The sequence below is a fragment of the Arvicola amphibius genome, chromosome 10, assembly GCF_903992535.2.
Source record: "Arvicola amphibius chromosome 10, mArvAmp1.2, whole genome shotgun sequence".
Lineage (NCBI taxonomy): Eukaryota > Metazoa > Chordata > Mammalia > Rodentia > Cricetidae > Arvicola > Arvicola amphibius.
In genome coordinates this window covers 75438741-75456898 of record NC_052056.1, presented here as the reverse complement: position 1 = coordinate 75456898, position 18158 = coordinate 75438741, and the positions used below count along the sequence as shown (strand labels likewise).

Below are 18158 nucleotides of genomic sequence, written 5' to 3'. Positions count from 1 at the left end.
GAATGACACTGGAATTTTGATGCAGGCAACACTGAATCTGTAGGCTGCTCTTGGTGATGTTCTCCACAAGCAGGAGAAGTCTGTCCATCCTCCGGTATCCTCTCGGACATCTTTCTTCAGAGATTTAAATTATTTATTGTAGAGGTTCTTCCTAGCCTTAGGTTTATTCTCAGGGTTTTGTTTGTGTGTTTGTGGCACTGGGAATGGGATTGTTTTTCAGATTTCTTACCATGTTTGCTATTGTTATATAAGAAGACTCCTGATGTGGGATGTTTAGTTTTGTATACCCTGCCATTTTGCTGAAAGTGATCAGATCTAAGAATTTACTGGTAAAGAATTTAAAATCTCATATATAGAATAATCTGCAAATAAACATGGTTTGACCTATTTAAAAAAAAGTGTGGGGAGAGAGAGAGAGGGAGAGAGAGAGACAGAGAGACAGAGAGAGAGAGAAAAATAGTTAAGCAAATGGTTTACTGAGATAAAGTGAGGATTGATTTGGGCTTAACAACAGGGAAGCCATTGTGGTTTTGGCAGTTTTGTTGGTGGCATTAGGTTAAAGCCTGTTGGAAGTGCTCAAGAAAGACAAAGAAGAGAGCTGGATTGAACTAGGCTGACTTGTTGGGAACCAATGAAAACAGGTAAAGGCAGGGTAAACTGGTAGAGGGAATGTTTTCTTGGGCGGCAACCTGGAGTGCTGTTAAGAGTTGAGAATGAGATGGTATTGCTGACTGGGCTTGGAAGCTTGGAATCAAAATCAAGAGTATTTGAGTAATCTGTCTTGGAAGGGTTCTTGGCATGATGTGGGTGTGACTGGTAGAAACCAAGGGGTTGGAGGAGTTTAAACAAGCTAGCGCCTTGTGTGTGGGAAGAATCGTCCTCTTGAAATTAGTAGAACAATAGTGGGAATAGTGACTAGACATTCCATCATAAGGACTTCAGAGAAAATTATTACAGATGTAGATTCTCTGAGAATCTAGGCACAGTGTCAGACTGGCCAGTGGATAAATATGTTACAGCTGAGAACATTTACAGTATCAGCAGCTGACACATTTAGCGCTGAAGAGGCTACACTGTATTGAAGAACTTTGTGTATCACAGGGACTCATCACTTTTCAAAAGGGAATGGATTCTCTTCACATGTCCTATAGGAACCGTTGAGCAGTTTATGAAGTTAATGTAGAGCCTCAATAAATACAACATATATCCAAATAGATAGGAGATAAACACTAGATAATTAAGCCAGGAGAAGATATAAGTAAGTATTCATCAGCTCTCTAGCCGAGGGGATTTTTTTCAAGATTAGTAAAAATAGAAGAAAGTATGATGGATAGTGACAGACTACTTTATTAAGGTCCTACAGTATGGGAACTGAATAAATGTTGCTGGTGGATAATATATGTGACATGTCTAGAAGTTGCTAAGGAAATCGTATCTATTTTCTGGGTTCCATTTGACCACATCAAATATGTATATAGACCAGACTGTCTTTGAACTTGGAAATCTGCCAGCCTCTGCCTCCTGAATACTGGGGCTAAGGGGGTATACTACCATGCGTGGCTCCTGACAACATCTTTTCTGCTGTAGACTTGGCATTGTAGAGAAACACTGGAGCTTATGTGTCTACTCCTGTAGAACTCTAAGATCTTGTTTTCTTCATCAAGTAGACACTGAATTCAGTTATGTTAACATCTACTTCTCAGAATGATTTCCCAGTTGACAATCATAAAACAGTAATCTAATTAAGGCTTATATTTAAAAACGGTACCTAATAAGTTAGAAGGAAAAATGGTCACACACTTCATTGCTAATAAGAGATTTTGAAATAGACGTGTATAGACATGTAAAGGTATTGACGGAAGCTGCTTGTTTGTTCCCAGCTGCCCAGACCATGAAATAATCACACATTATTATTTAAATCACTGCTTGGCCAATAACTTAAGCGTATTGCTAGCTAGCTCTTATATCTAGAATCAACCCATTTCCATTATTTTATATTTTACCACAAGGTTTGTGGCCTACTGACAAGGTTCCAACTGGCAGCTTGCGCCTTTCCCCTCTGACGGCTTCATGGCATCTCGCAACTCTGCCTCTTTCTCCCAGCATTCAGTTTAGTTTTCCCTGCTGAGCTCTACTCTGCCCTATCACAGGCCAAGACAGTTTCTTCATTAACCAATAAAAGCAACACATATAGAGAAGTACTTCCCACACCATTTCCCCTTTTCTGTTTAAATAAAAAAAGGAAGGTTTTAACTTTAACATAGTAAACTACATATAACAAAACAGTGTTCAGTATTGATTTAGTTCTAGTAAAGAAGACTATGTACTATACTTTATACATTATTATAGTAATGAAGACTATATATGTACTATAGTATGTATGTAGACTATAGAGTAAAACAAAGGCAGCTGTGAAGATGTCCTAGGTAGAGTATGAAATGAAGCATGCTGGTATATATGAATTGTGGTCTGTCAAATACAGTGCAATAAGGGAAGTCCCTCATGCTGTCACTGAAGATTAAAAAGGCTAGAAAAAATTGCAATAGAAACTTTTGAATATTTTTCTACTATCTTAAAACAGTTTCTGCATGGAAAGGATTAAGTGGCAATTAACTATACTGGGCATTGGTGTTAGAAAACTATGTGAGACCACATTCTTTATAGCAGGACAAGATAAGAATTTCATTGGCACTGACACTGCGGACCGTTGTCAGTGTCTTGAAGTACCTGGTACTGTTAAACTGCAGCTTTTCACATCCTCACAATATTCTTAGGAAGGTAGGATTAAAAACAATCATTATCTTGCAGGTTAAGAGAACTGAGTCACAAAGAGATAAGTAGTACTAACTAAGCTGAACATGAAGTTCTGCTCATAATCCAGCCTTGGGAGGCAGATGCAGAGTGATGAGGAGGAAGTCAAGGGCATTCATCTTTGCCTGTGTATCTAGGCCAGCCTGAGCTATGTGAGACCTTATCTCAGCAAACCAGAAGGGAAGGAACAAAAGGAAAGTGAGAACCAATTGTCACTTGGTTCTGTTGGGGCTCAGTAGGAAAAGGGTATTCCCTTTAGATTAGTAGTGGGATAGGCCTCCATGACATTCACATAGTCACATGCTCTTGAGTTGATTGTGTTGTACAGCATGCTGTCACATCTTGTGCTGAGAAGGTCCTGGAGAAGGCCAGCTATGACTCTAGAAGCATGTTAGCAAGCAAAGAGCAGCTTTGAGGCCACAGGAGCAGGAAATGTCAGGTTCCACATGGACTTGAAGCCACATGACCTAGAAGTTCTCCTCAGAGCTGTGTCCTCAGTTGCTCTGTAAACAACATAGAGCACTGTGGTCAATTTAGTGCATGAAATTCAATGCCCACTGAAAAATGTTAAGTAGGATTTTTTTCCAGATTGGCGCCAAAAAAAAAAAAAAAAAAAAAAAAGTGTTAAGTGTCCCCGTGCATGAAAATCCCAGAGTCAGTTGACCTGACCTACAGAAAAGACTGCTGGTTTTTCGTGGAAGTGCCCACCATCACCCAAGTGCACACCAGGTAATAGATCTTACCATAGCACTCTGTCTTCTTCCAGATGTGATGGATGTAGCATGGTCTCCCCATGATGCCTGGCTAGCCTCATGCAGCGTGGATAACACCGTCGTCATTTGGAATGCCGTGAAGTTCCCAGGTCTGTCTGTGGTTCCTCTCTACTGGTTAACAGCAGAAAATGGCTGTAGCCAACAGCAATGCCTGTCTGTTTGTGGAGCAGGGTGGGGAATGGATTGTTTGTCTTTTTAATCTTGATTACAGAAAGTTAAATGGTCAAGGATTTGTGTATCTTGTCAGCCAGTTTTGCTTTTCCTTATCAACTATATTTGTTTAATGTTTAAAAAGAGATTGGTGCTAAAGAAAAACTAGCTGAGTAGTAGCTTGAGTGTTTCAGAGTTCACTAAGGTAGCATGTAGACAGTTGGCACTGAGAGATTGCTGACACTCCACACATGCTGTGTGTAATTTCTACCTCAGCTCAGTGAAACCATCTCTGTGAAACCATCCAGCAGATAGGGGCTACCACAAACTCAGTTTTGCAAGAGGGTAGCTTTCCTTGTTTCTTGTATTTCAAATTGTGAGACATTGTGTAATTTATAACTAGTAAAATATTTGTCACAGCTGGGCATGTGGCGCATGTCTTTAATTCCAGCATTTAGGTGGCTCTCTGAGTTCGAGGCCAACCTGGTCTACAAAGGGAGATCCAGGCAGCTAGAATTACAAATCATGGTTCTAGAGCTCATTTTTGTTTTTGTTTTTTTTTTTTTTTTTTTTTTTTTTCGAGACAGGGTTTCTCTGTAGCTTTGGAGCCTGTCCTGGAACTAGCTCTTGTAGACCAGGCTGGTCTCGAACTCACAGAGATCCGCCTGCCTCTGCCTCCCGAGTGCTGGGATTAAAGGCGTGCGCCACCACCGCCCGGCCTCTAGAGCTCATTTTTATCACATGATAAATACATCATCTTGAGTAGATTGAAATAATTTTAATTCCTTCTGAAAGCTACTACCAGTATGTATGGGTATACTTGTTTTGGCTTTAAGAGGAGCAGTTGTAGAGTGGTCTAGCATTGACTACAGATCTGAATGAGGTACTCTTGGGCACATTGTGTCTTTAGCACTGGCTTCCAGATAACTCACTTAAAAGATGTCCCTTGAACTGTTAGGCCTGCTGCTTCTGGGGGCTGTCGAGGAGGCTCACATCAAAATTGCCTGAGGAACTTCCAGGTTATAAATATCTATGCCTGCTGCAGATAAGATATGGAGTCAGAATTGGCAACTATGGCTCCAGCCTGTACCCTCATTGCTGTTCCTTTGGGGCATGTGTGACCCCCCCCCCCCCCACATGTGTTATCTCACGCTGGCCTTCAGTTTGCTTTTGCTTTTGTGGAGGTAAAATATGGGGCTATTCTGCTTGCATTTAGGGGTGGGAATTGGTCAAGATAGACTATTCAAGTCCCTTCAAGTCCATTCCATGGGCCATCACAACTAATGTTTTCTATATACTGTTGTTTTTCTTATAGATAACACCTCATATTTTATCTTCTTTCTTTCTTTCTTTCTTTTTTTTTTTTGCTTCACAGAAATTCTTGCAACTCTGAGAGGTCATTCTGGCTTGGTGAAAGGGTTGACTTGGGACCCTGTTGGTAAATACATTGCCTCTCAAGCCGATGATCGAAGCTTGAAGGTGTGGAGAACGCTAGACTGGCAGCTAGAGACCAGCATCACCAAGCCCTTTGATGAGGTGACTGGGGATAGTCTAGAGCTTGGCCTCAGCCTCTGCTATACTTCATGAGCCATGGTTTAGGCTAAATGGGTGCATACAGTCTAGGAATCTGACCTTCAGTTTTATGCGTTTGGTTATAAAAATCTTTCCTTTTTAAAAAAATGCTCAGTGGCCAGCTTTGAAATTAAAAAAATATTTTATTTTTAATTAATATACAATCTTTTAGGTTTCATTATGGCATTTTCAAACACAATTTATTGTTGATCTTTCTCTTGTCTCTTTCCTGATTTCCATACCCTATTTTGTGTCCTTTACTTCTGGTAGCCTCCTTTCTGCTCCATGTTTTGTGTTTTGTTGAATGTTCCACTTTTATAACTGCTCTTTTTCCCATCTTGTCCCCTTTCTAGTTTCATAATCTATAGTCACACACATGCACGCACTCAAACACACTCTCCTCCCGAGCTAGGATCCATGTCTAAGAGAGAACATGCAATATTTGTCTGAGTCTAGATTACCTTGCTTACTATAATAATTTCCAGAATCTGACTTTTCTGAACAGCTGAATAAGGTTTCTGTTTGTAAGCATACCATATTTTCATTATCCAGTCCCTTGTTCATGGACATCTGGTTAGCACGTAACGCAGCAATAAGCATGGATGTGCAGGCATCTCTGCCGTTGGGGTTATGTCCAGGAGTGATAAAGCTGGACCATTCAGTGCTAAAGTTTTTAACTTTGGAGACAGCACTGTACTGGTCTCTATAATAGCTGCCCTACTTGCACCCCTACCAGCACTAAACAAAGGTTCCTTCCCCACAACTTATCAGCATTCGTTACTGCCTCTGTCATTGATGATAGACATTCTGAATAGGGTGAGGTGGGATCTCAAAGTAGTTTTAATTTGCATTTCCCACATGGCTAAAGATAGCAAACAGTTTTAAATGTATATATAAAAGTGTTCTTTTGAGATATTTCATTGGTTGGCAGTTTAAGCTTATTTTTTGTATTTAGGTTTTTTTTGTTCCTTTAAAAAATATATATTTTTTTATTTTTTTAAAGTTATCTTTCTACTCATGTATGTTTTGATCATACTCACTTTACTCACTTGTCTCCCATCTGCTCCCTCTGGAACCCTTCTTTCTAACTTCCTTTTCCTTTATTTTCATGTCCTTTTTTTAAAAAAAATAGAACTTTGAGTTTAATTTGGGTTGTTTGTATAAACATGGCTGTTGGGTTATTTACTGGCTCCTGGACAACTTACCAGTGACTATACTCCTGAAGGAAAATGGCCATTTTCACATGTTTAGCTCCCTCTGAACCAACATCAGCTGGTGGACTAGGTCTAGGAGTAAAATCGTATTTCACCTTCCTTGCCCTATCTTCCTTGTTCACAGCTGCCTGGTATAGTGCATGTGGCTCTCACACCTAGAATTTCTAGATGTCTTGACTGCCAGCCATGGGTATCTGTGAGCTGGAATCCTAGACTGGCTGGTTGTAGGAGGTCTGGTAGTGCTATGTGGCCTCTGCTGCAGACGTCCTGCACAGAGGGGTAAGGATGTACTTCCATTGCACTGGGTTCTGCTCTGCTACTCTGGGACCCTGGTCTTGAAGGCTGATCCAGGCTGATCTTGACTTTGACTTTGGACCTAGTTTATGTCTTTTGTGGGAGTGTTCTTGTCTTTCCCATGGGCAATAAGTATCAAGGCAGAAGTTAGGTGTGTATCCCATGAACATACATTTGTAAATCACACACTTTATCCTTGAGGCCAGTTTTTTTTTGAGCTTCTTTTAAGCTCAGATTTTTTTTTACAGTGTGGAGGAACAACCCATGTACTCCGGCTTAGTTGGTCACCTGATGGCCATTACCTGGTATCTGCCCATGCCATGAATAACTCTGGCCCCACTGCTCAGATCATCGAACGAGAGGGCTGGAAGACCAACATGGACTTCGTGGGACACCGGAAAGCTGTGACTGTTGTGGTGAGTGTCCCTCACCTCAGAAATCCTAGTACCATCCTGAGCTGTCTACCGTAGTGACCTGCATGTGCCTTCTGAGCTCAGGGAGTGCCAGCTTCCCCAAGGAGTTTCTCTAGTACTATCTCGTAGATTGAGTGATGGGCCCTAGGAGGCAGTGCATTATGGGTGCATTTTTCATTTTAATCATGTTTGAATATTTATGACTATTTTTATAAAATGGGAGATGTATGTAGGATTGTTTTATATTTTCCAAAGTCTAAAATGACAGATTTTTTTCTGGATCAATCTTAGGAATATTGTAGTTCAGCACTAGCCTTTTTTAGGTCTGCCCATAGGTGCTCTCTTACCCAGTTCCTGCGAACAAAGTGCTTTTTGGGCACTCTTGAAATGGTGTGCTTCTTCTTATGCTCAGCAGTAGTAGATATGTAGTTGACTGCCTATGCTGATAGTACTGGTGTGTGCATCCAGTCTTTGTTGTTTTATGGTGTTGGAGCACAGGTCTTGTGCAGGCTAGGCAAGTGCTCTATCACTGAGTTATAGTTAAACCTATATATGCAGAGAGCCATTGCTCATCTTTATGCTTGAGAGAATATCTTCCACACTGGGTGACTCTAATTAGAATGTCTTGAGAGTGCCCAAGACAGGCTATTAAGGAGTTACAACAAATAACAAATAACCTTTTAGAACCTGGATTCTTTTTTTGTTGTTTGTTTGTTTTAATGTACAGTAACCAAATAAAAGAGATTGTTGAAGGATCATCCAGAACTTGATCACATGGGCTCTTGATTACATGGATTCTGTTTTTGTTGTTGTTGCTGCCCCCCCCCCCCCCCCCCCCCCCCGCACACACACACACACACACACACACACACACAATTTTCTATGTATGACTGTTCTGGAATTCACTTTGTAGACCAGTCTGTCCTTGAATTCACAGATATCCACCTGCCTCTCCTTCTTGAGAGCTGGGACTAAAGGTGTGCACCAGTACTTCTTCCTTGATTAAATGTTTTTTAAATTGATTATAAGTAAGTATAATATATTGTACCTTAAATTTTTTTTTTTTTTTTTTTTTTTTTGGTTTTTCGAGACAGGGTTTCTCTGCAGCTTTTTTTTTTTTAGAGCCTGTCCTGGAACTAGCTCTTGTAGACCAGGCTGGCCTCGAACTCACAGAGATCCGCCTGCCTCTGCCTCCCGAGTGCTGGGATTAAAGGCGTGCGCCACCACCGCCCGGCTGTACCTTAAATTTTTTTGAGAATAAAATAAAATACAGCTTTTTAGATTTGTTTTGTGTTGGGAGTCCATGTAGTATTTTGTTTGAGACTAGGTCCTTCTTGCTAAATATTTAAAATTACTGATTCATATTTAGTCCAATGGTTTTGTGTTACTCTCTTATGTGGTCCTCAACAGCTCTGTAAGAACATGGTACTTGCCTTACCAGTACCCACAAAACTTTACAAGACCATATAGTCTAATCAGTGGTTAAGAAAGTCAAAACCCAGAGCACACACATTCCATCTTGTCCAGTATCTTTCCTTCTAGTCATTCCTGCTGCCCGCAGGAGGGAAAACCTCTTTATGCCATATGATACCAGACTCCCAGGAGCCATCCTTTACAATTCTAAGAGCTCTACTCTCTTAATCCATGAAGTGGCACAACACTCATTTTGTGTTCCCAGTCTTTCTTAAGGCATCAGCTCTCCAGGCCAACAAGCAGCTAAGGAGGTCATTGTCTGTTAGTCAGATAAATACAGCTGGGGAAGAAGGAATTAAGAGAACCTCCTGCCAGTCCTCCCTTAAAATATATAGTGAGAGGCTAGAGACATGGCTCTAGCCATGAACGAGTTCAGTTCCTAGTATCTATGTGGTAGCTCACAGTCATCTGTAACTCTAGTTCCAGTGGTCTGACATCCTCTCCTGGCCTCCACAGGCATTGCAAGTTGTGGTGCACCAGCATACATGCCAAACACTCATACAAAAAAATAAAAAAAGAAAGAAAGAAAAAAGGTGGGGGTGGGTGGGATGCAGTGAGCAGGCCATGGTGTCTCAAGTCTCCTAGCTTCTCAGGTCCAAGGCTGACTCTGCCAGGTGAAGATGAATTGAGGTCGGTTCTAGTCGTTCTTATTCCCTTGACCTATCTGCAGGCTTCATAAATAGAGTGTTTGGTAGTCCTAACTTCAAATATTCATTTTACCATTTTACCATTCTGTGCGTTTATTTTCTGACCTTGAGCTTTCATTTGCATCATTAGCAAAATACCTTGTTGTAGTTTTCAAGATCAAATTATACATGCTCAGTGACAAACTTGGAGGGTCTCTGTGAGGTACTCCTATCTGTGAGCTGGGGATTTGGTGTGTATTATGTTTGGTGTTCTAGTTAGCTTTCTGCTGCTCTAATAATACCACAACCTAAAACAGCTTGGGTAGGACAGGATTTATTTGGATTGCATATCCTGATTATAGTCCATCATTGGGGGAGGTCAGGGCAGGAACCACAGAGGAATTCTGCTTCCTGGGTTGCTTTATCTGGCTTGCTCAATTTGTTTTTTTTTATACAACCCAGGACCACCTGCCCAGAGGTGGCACTGCCCACAGAGGGTTGGGTCCTCCCACATCAATCATTAATCAAGAAAATGCCCCACAGACACACCCAAAGGTCAGTCTAATGGAGGCAATTCCTCAATAAAGATTCCTTCCCAGAAGAGTTTAGTTTGTGTCAAGTTGACAAAAACTACCCCGTACCTTAAGTGTAGGGATATCTTTGTACTTGATTATTTATTTTAGCCTTGGTTGTTTGACTTTAGAAATTCAACCCAAAAATTTTCAAAAAGAAGCAGAAGAATGGGAGTTCTACAAAGCCCAGCTGCCCATACTGCTGCTGTGCTGTTGGCAGCAAGGACCGCTCACTCTCTGTCTGGGTAAGTGCCGGTTGCAGGGCAAGGTTGTGGACTGAGAAGATGGTTAGTCTGGAGGACTTCAAGGAAAGAGAGACTCACTGTTTTTGATGTTGCTCAGTGTATTCCTCACCTGTACCTGGGTCAGCTCCTTTTCAGAAACATGCATGCTCTCCTTCTGTTTAGAAAGAAGCACTGAGACTGGGTCTGGGCCTGGCCAGGAGTGGTCACCCTTCCTCTGTCTAGATTTCCTTCTGCTGTCAGTGTCATAACTGGCATGTGGTATTTGCTTTCTGCTACAATAACAGGAAGTGTCTGCACCTGAAAGATACGGTTAATGAATTTTTATGTATTCTGGTATCACTACCACCTTGAATACTTCCTGTCCCTGCCTTTAGTAAGGCACTAATAGACTCTCAAATGAATGAGTTTGGCCTGTTCTTGGACTTAATGGAAATGCAGTTGCTCAGTGTATACTTTGCTTGTTTGTTTGGTTCCTTCTTTCATTTAGTATAGTAGGTTTTGAAATTCATATGTGTTATGTTTAATAATAGTTTTTCTTATTATTATTGTATAGGATTTAGTTGTATGATCATAGCATGAACTGTTCATGTGTTTTCCTGTGGACAGATATTAAGGTTGTTTTAGTTGAGATGAGGTCTTTTTGTGAGGCCCAGGTTGGCCTTGAGCTCTTCCTGCCATCCTGGCCTGCCAGTCATGACTTCTTTATGTAATTAGTTGGTACCTCTATTTACTTGTCCATTTGGTTGAGACTGTATGTCTTGTTCTCCTTGCTAGACAGTAGCAAATAGCAGTAGCGCTTGGAGGAAGGTGCTCTCTTAAGCCTCTTTGGACCTAACTCAGTGTGGTCCATTGTGCAGATTCTTAGCATATATTCAGTGATGGGTTGAGACTGAACCGTGTCAGTTTTCCAAGTTAGGGCTTTGAAAGGTTAAATTCCTTATCACCAGAGGCTGATACTCTGTGTCCTGAGACGATTCCACATTCACTGTGGACTGTGGTCATAACCACTAGGTGTATGCCAGCACACTGAAGGCTCCCCCCCACATATACAAATTCAAAAAAATTAAATTAAAACTGTTTCTTCAAAAGAAGAAGTTATGTATTTGGAAGTTACTGTCTGGCTACATGCATTACAATTTGTTCAGAGAAATATGCTGCTGAAGAGACCCAGGTAGCATTCACTTTACACGCACGCTGGATCTTTGCTCACAGTGAGCAGTTCTTGGCATGCTCTTCTGGTGTCCCTTCTCTCTCAGACCGTGTCCCTTCTCTCTCAGACCATAAAGGGAACGGCTTAAGTCTGATAGGCTTCTACAGTCAGGTACGTATACGTGCTCCAGATTTTCATGGGAAATGGAAATAGTTGTTTTCTGGAAGTAGAATTATGGTGGATCCAGGTAGCTCAGATTCAGTTTTCCCTTCCACTCTCAGGTGGCTGTATCTCCTCCTTGCCCACACAACAGGCTGCAGGTGCGAGGCTGAGTAGGTCAGCCTCTCCCAACCTGCCATGGCACAGGAGAGTCCATCCATTCTCAGATGAACAAATGTATTCTTTTTTTTTTTTTTTTTGAAGATTTTATTTACTTATTATGTACATAGTATTCTGCTTACATGTCTGCCTGCAGACCAGAAGAGGGCACCAGATGTCATTATGGATGATTGTGAGTCCCCATGTGGTTGCTGGGAAATGAACTCAGGACCTCTGGGAAGAGCAGCCAGTGCTCTTAACCACTGAGCCATCTCTCCAGCCCGAACTAATGTATTCTTATCAGATCCTTGGGATTTGGGTGTGGGCCTGTGTTCAGAGTAGTCAGGCACTGGTATGAGAGATGGTGCTGGTTATAATGTTAGAATGGCTAACTACTGAGCCCACCTACCGAATATTATATAACCACCTGCAAAAGATTTCACAGGATATTCACTTACATATTCATGGTATGGAATATAAAAATATCCACAGACATAGGCTTTATTTTGAATTCTAAAATATTTACAGGTTCATCAGTTTTTTAAAAAAGAGATTTATTTATTTTTATTTTATATGTATGAGTTTTTTGAATAATGTATGTATGTATACCATGTGTGTGCTTGGTTGCCTATGAAGGCCAGAAGAAGGTGTCCATCTCCTGGAACTGAACTGAAATTATACTTGTTAGTTCCTGTGTGGGTGATGAGAAATGAGCTGTATGCGCTGTAAGACATTAATTTGCTTAAACTACTGAGCCATTTCTCCAGATCCCTTCCCCCATTTTTCCTGTGTATTTGTGTACACACACACACACACACACACACACACACACACACTTGCTTATATGTGTACATGTTTGAATACACATGCACATGTGTACTGTGGCCAGAAGCTGTTGGATCTCCTGCAGCTGGAGTTAAAGGTGGTCGTAAACCTTTACGATGTGGGTGCTAGAACTGAACTCAGGTTCTTTGGAGGGGCAGAAAGCTCTTGACTCTTACTAAGCCATCTCTCAAGCCCCTAATTAAGTTCTATGTTTGTACTAATAACAATTTATATTGGTGTGTTTGTGAGCTATCTGACACACAACCTGGATGATTTATGTAACTGTTTATGGGAACCTTGGGAGATGTGGACCAGAGCTTAGTGCCCAGAGAAGGTGAGCTGGGTCCTTTCTGAGATCATCTCATCCTGCTCTGTAGATCCTCTGCTTTTGCTGTTGCCGAATGAATGTACAGAGCTGTCCCCTTGACAGACTGTAGCATCTCTAGTGTGTAAATTTCTGGTAGGCCTTGGTTTCCCCAGCTTGGGGTTTTGGCAGTGGTGTTTGGATTGAGTTGAGTATGCCATGTATGTTAGTGGGAGTGATTGAAGCTCCTAACACATAAAGATGGCTTAGCTGAGTGTGTGAGCTGGTTCTCAGTGATTTCATTAATTTTGACTTTTTCTCCTCATAGCTTACGTGTTTGAAACGGCCTCTGGTTGTCATCCATGAGCTGTTTGACAAATCCATCATGGATATTTCCTGGTAAGATGGATTATTACTACATGCCCTGGATACTATAGCATGAGACCTCTTGGGTGATTAGTGCCAGGTGGCTTGTTCACCTTCGCTTGGCAGTGCAGACCCCAAGGTTCTGTTTGCACTGTTCTCAGGCAGCAGCAGCTCTGTCCTGCTGCTGGGAGAGGGTCACCACCCGTAGGGTTTGTCATGGGGAAGTGCTGCTTGGACAAACTAGGATTCCTGCAGGTTTATAGCAAATATGCTTCTCAAGAGTTATAAAACAGGAATTGAAATGTTTGGAAAACTTGGTAAGCATTTCTTTGCTGGTTCCTAGCCCTAAAGGGCACCAAAAGCTGTGATTGTTGCCCTTTTTGCCAGCCCTTAAGCTCAGGTGCAGAAGGGAGCCTTAGGGTTCTAACGTTCATTAGCGTATTCTCTGAGCATCCTGATGGTCCAGTCATGTGGTGTGGATGGCCCTCTCAGGCTCATTGTCCCACTTTGGGTGCTGACAGCTGTTTCTTTCAGGACTCTGAACGGGTTGGGTATCCTGGTATGTTCCATGGACGGCTCTGTGGCATTCCTTGATTTCTCCCAGGATGAACTTGGAGACCCCCTGAGTGAGGAGGAGAAGGTAGGCTTGTGGCCTGGGAGCTGCCACAGTCACTCTGAGGCCTTTTTAATTGTGTTCTCTTCTTATGGAGGACAGATGCATTAAGTGTTCTAACATGTTTGCTTTTTATGCACTATGTAATTTTTTTTTGAAAAAATTGGATTAATAGTAAGTCAGAAACAAGTATTAGAACAAAGAATAAACTGGGTATCTCTGCCTAAGCTGAGATAGGCAGTATCCATAAAGAGGCTTTCACTCTGGGAGAGAGTTTAAGTCACTCCGTGGGGTTCTTGTTTATGTCATCCTATTATTTTATGTTGGCATAGCAGCAGTTATGTGACCAGTTAGCACTGGTCATTCTTAACATCTATACCAGGCTCTGGGCCAAATATGGGCTTTGCATCTCCTTTAAACCACATACAATTGCTGGGTGAAATGGCATGCATCTTTAATTCCAAAGAGACTGAAGAGAGTTCAGGGCCAGCCTGGGCTATACAATGAGGCTGGTTTAAAATGAATAAATTAATAAGCAGAAGAAACATCTGCAAAATGAGGCTTATAGATAGTAGGGATCGAACCCAGGGCCTTACACATGAACAAACACTTTACCCGCTGAACCCTATGCTTATTGATTTATGTTTTAAAACTTTTTTTCCCACTCCACAAGAGGGCGTGGGAAATCTCACACACACAGCAGACTTGATTTATGTTTTAAGGTATTCTTGAGGCCTACCAATGGAGAACCACTTTTTTTTTAATGTTTAAAAAAGGAGATAAAGTTGAAAACTTGCTAGAAAAATTGCAAAGACATTCTTTGCACCTAGAGACCAAATCTAGTTATTGAAAAGTAGGAACTGGAATAAGCCAGTGATTCCACAGATCTGTTTGTTATTGCTTTTTAACACTGTGTTTGACTTATGCCCTCTTTTTTCCTAGTTTGTATTTTTTTTACTTCTTTCTTCTTTCAATTTCTTCTCTGCAACCATTTTCTTCCTATATACCATAATAAAGGACTAGTTATTTAAAAAAAATAATGTTTATAAAGCAGGTCTATCTGTTTCATCAGTGAGGTAACCAAGCCTAAGAAGATAGCATGGCTCCTTGTCAGTACCGTTCTGTCCTTAGTATAAGAGTGGATGGATGTGTGAACTAGGCCTGCTGCCTGTGAGTTAGGCTCCTTCAGCTATGTTTCTCCTCAGAGCATGGGGCCTCCCTGTACTTCTGTATGGGCTTTGGGAAAGGCTCTGCTTTACCTGCTGTAGACACAGAAACTGTTCTTTCTACCGACAGACTTTTGCCAACCGTTAATGGGGTATTATATCCATTTGTCTGAATGGAGCTCTGTGGAAGCCCAGAGCAGGTCAGCAGCTATCCTCTTAGTGATGCTGTTGCTGGGGGTAAGCTACTCTTAATCTACTGTGCGACACCACCACCCTCAACTGAGATCTAAATCCCTTGGGGTGGAGCTCTACCTTATGCGCTATGCCTGGAATGGGGGGCAGCCTGTCAGTTGTTGTTGTTGTTGTTGTTGGTTTTTTTTTTTTTTTTTTTTTTTTTTTTATAGAAGAAATAAGTTTCTGAGTGATCTTGAATCTTCATTTTGCTTTGTCCCTGTCATCAAGGACTCTTGGATCCTTCAGTGGCCTCTTGGAGAGTCACTTGAGAACATATGGAAGAATCCCGTGTATCTTTTCATTTCCCAGGTCATTGGCAGTGACCCTGTGTTTAAGGAACTCTAGAAAAACCTTGGCCTAATTTTGGCTTGAGATTACAGAGGTTGGATTTGGGAGAGTGGACAAGAGACAGGATGGTAGAGGGGGAAGCTTCCTGGGACTACCCAGGGCCTACTGGAATTAATCTCAAAGTCCTTATTGTAGAAAGCTGCCTACTAACTAGACACTATCTGGTATGGGCCAGATACCCAATAACTCTAGTCTCTATTTTCTAGGGACTAGACAGGCAAGATACAGCACTGTCATTTGCACATCTTTTTTTCTTTGCATGTTTTTATGAAAACTGTTTACTATGATGTTCTGGGATGCTGCCCCTCCTCTCCTGAGGTTCCTGTCTGGCTCCTTATGGCATAGGATTAACAAGGGCCTAGGGCTGGGAGGAGATCCTGCTCAGAAGGACTATGGTGTGGGAGTTCAGAAGCTTCCGGTGCTCTTGAGATACAGTGTTAGTTGCATGGGGACCTCCTGCCATGGTGGCTGATCGACAAGAGCAGAGGGAGCAGGCTGGTTTTGTGAGTATACTTAGGATTCTTGGTGTGATGTAACAATCTCAGTTACCAATTTGGGCATCTGCATTTCAGTTGAGACAGTATCATTGCCATTTGTTTTACACTAGTCAATGTAAAAGGTGATTTCTTGTCAGTATCTCACTATCTTTCCAACTGTAGATGCATAGGTGGCTATAAACATCTTGTGAGAGATGAGAGGTTTTGACAGATATATCTAGTCAGTGACAGGCAGTTGAGTGGGAACTGATGGTGAACTGGCCTCCTGGGCCATTCTTCTCTAAGAACCAGGAGAGTCAGCACTGTAGTGCACCTGCTGGTGGGCAACTGTGGCCATGGCAATACTCACACCCATGTGTTAAATCTCTCCCTGCTTCCTACAGAGCCGCATTCACCAGTCCACCTATGGCAAGAGCCTGGCAATCATGACTGAGGCCCAGCTTTCCACGGCTGTTATTGAGAACCCTGAAATGCTCAAGTACCAGCGGAGACAGCAACAGCAGCAGCTGGACCAGAAGAATGCCATGGCTAGGGAGACAAGCTCAGCATCCTCAGTCACGGGTGTGGTCAATGGGGAAAGTCTGGAAGATATCAGGAAGGTGAGGGTATGGCCTAGTGACATTAAAGACATTAGCACATACACAGACATGGTAAAGGGAATGAACAGATGGAATATGGCACGTGAGGTCTGGACAGGGCACATAGATAGGACTGGGGCATGAGTGGTAGTGAAGAGGGTATGTGGTGAGTCTGGGACTGGACCCATAGCATGCTGGGATCCACATTAATAATGGCTTGAAATACCTTCATCAGAGGTCTCTACCCCAGGGAGTCGTAGAAGAGGTTTTTCTTTGCAGGAACTGCAAAACATCTCTCTAGGAAAGTAGATGCTGAGAAATTAAATTACTTGCCCTCAGAGTTGTGTGGGTACCCTTCTTCTGGAAGCCTGTATTTCACTGGCGAACAGGGATAATAGGGCAGAGCAGTGTAAGAGACATGGAGCTTACTGAAAAATTAATGTCCAGGAGCTTGTGGAGGTCAATCAACCGCTGCCAGGGGATTCTGATGGACTGTGTTGTTGGGAACCACAGTCACAAACCTTTCATGAAGGAAGGCGGCTGTGATAAAAGTCGACATGGAAGCCTGGCATGGTGGGCAAGAGATCACTGCAAATTTGAACCCAGCCTGGGCTATATAATGTGTTCTAGTTCACAGAGTGGTACAGAGTGACATATTTATTTATTTTTATCCTGAGTAAATAAAGTTGGTTTGCAAGACACCACTTTGTGATAAGAGCGTGGCTCACAGGTTCAAACCTCTAATATCTAATGGCTGTTGGATGTCATGTACTTAACAACCCAAGTTTGGTCACGTCTGGTACTGATGGCAGGGAAGGAGGCTCTTTAGAAGAAGGAGTTTTCTGTTCTTGCTTCTTCACTGTGTTGAAAATCAAGCATGTGCCTTGCTAAACATGCCTGTGCTTGAGAGCTGCTCGACTTTGTATCAAGGCTCTAGAAAGGAGAATTAGAATATATTTCCCTAGAAGCCCTTATTCTTTCATCTGATAATGAAGTATACATGATATATGCATGAAGCACAAATACTGCTCAATTACAATATAAATAGTCAAATTCAGGAGCAGAGAGAAGAGTGGGTACCAGGGCCTTATAGCACAGCATGCACACCATGTCTCAGTCCTAGAGTTCTGTTGTGTAACATAGATTCTGCAGCTGCCAATACTATATAGTTCATATTTATTTCATCATAAAGAGAAAAGAGAAAACAGCTTTATTTTTTGATATTTAATATTTTTTGATATGATAGACATGGTTAGTTGAATTTTTTGTATTGACTTATTTGACTCTACTTTGCCAGAATCTTTTGAAGAAACAAGTGGAAACACGGACAGCAGATGGTCGGAGGAGAATCACACCTCTCTGCATAGCACAGCTGGACACTGGGTACTCATTCATTCACCAAGCTTTCTGTGACCTTGTATGGGGAGGTCTTCTCTTCTTTTGTCAATTAGCCAGTTAGGGTCTTGGAAAACTCTGGGGCCAATATGGAAGTGGGGGAGAGTCAGGTCCAGCTGCCACAGGCTCAAAGCCCTGTGATCCCCAGAGAGCTCCCCATATACTCTGGACACACGCGGAAGGGTAGAGACTGAGTGGTCCAAGGCCAGGATGTCTCCATT

At 42.0% G+C, this 18158-nt stretch overlaps 1 protein-coding gene across 2 annotated transcripts in view; it reads left to right on the top strand.

Annotated features, from left to right (window-relative positions):
• The window catches only part of LOC119824842 (protein HIRA), an 89594-nt gene that overhangs the window by 29715 nt on the left and 41721 nt on the right, over nucleotides 1-18158 (top strand). For both annotated transcript variants that reach the window (XM_038345365.1, XM_038345366.1), the window contains 8 exons: nucleotides 3578-3673; nucleotides 5110-5270; nucleotides 7063-7230; nucleotides 10030-10143; nucleotides 13069-13139; nucleotides 13641-13746; nucleotides 16348-16563; nucleotides 17840-17925. In XM_038345365.1, the coding sequence (XP_038201293.1) occupies nucleotides 3578-3673; nucleotides 5110-5270; nucleotides 7063-7230; nucleotides 10030-10143; nucleotides 13069-13139; nucleotides 13641-13746; nucleotides 16348-16563; nucleotides 17840-17925 (1018 nt within the window). The remainder of the gene's footprint in view (nucleotides 1-3577; nucleotides 3674-5109; nucleotides 5271-7062; nucleotides 7231-10029; nucleotides 10144-13068; nucleotides 13140-13640; nucleotides 13747-16347; nucleotides 16564-17839; nucleotides 17926-18158) is intronic.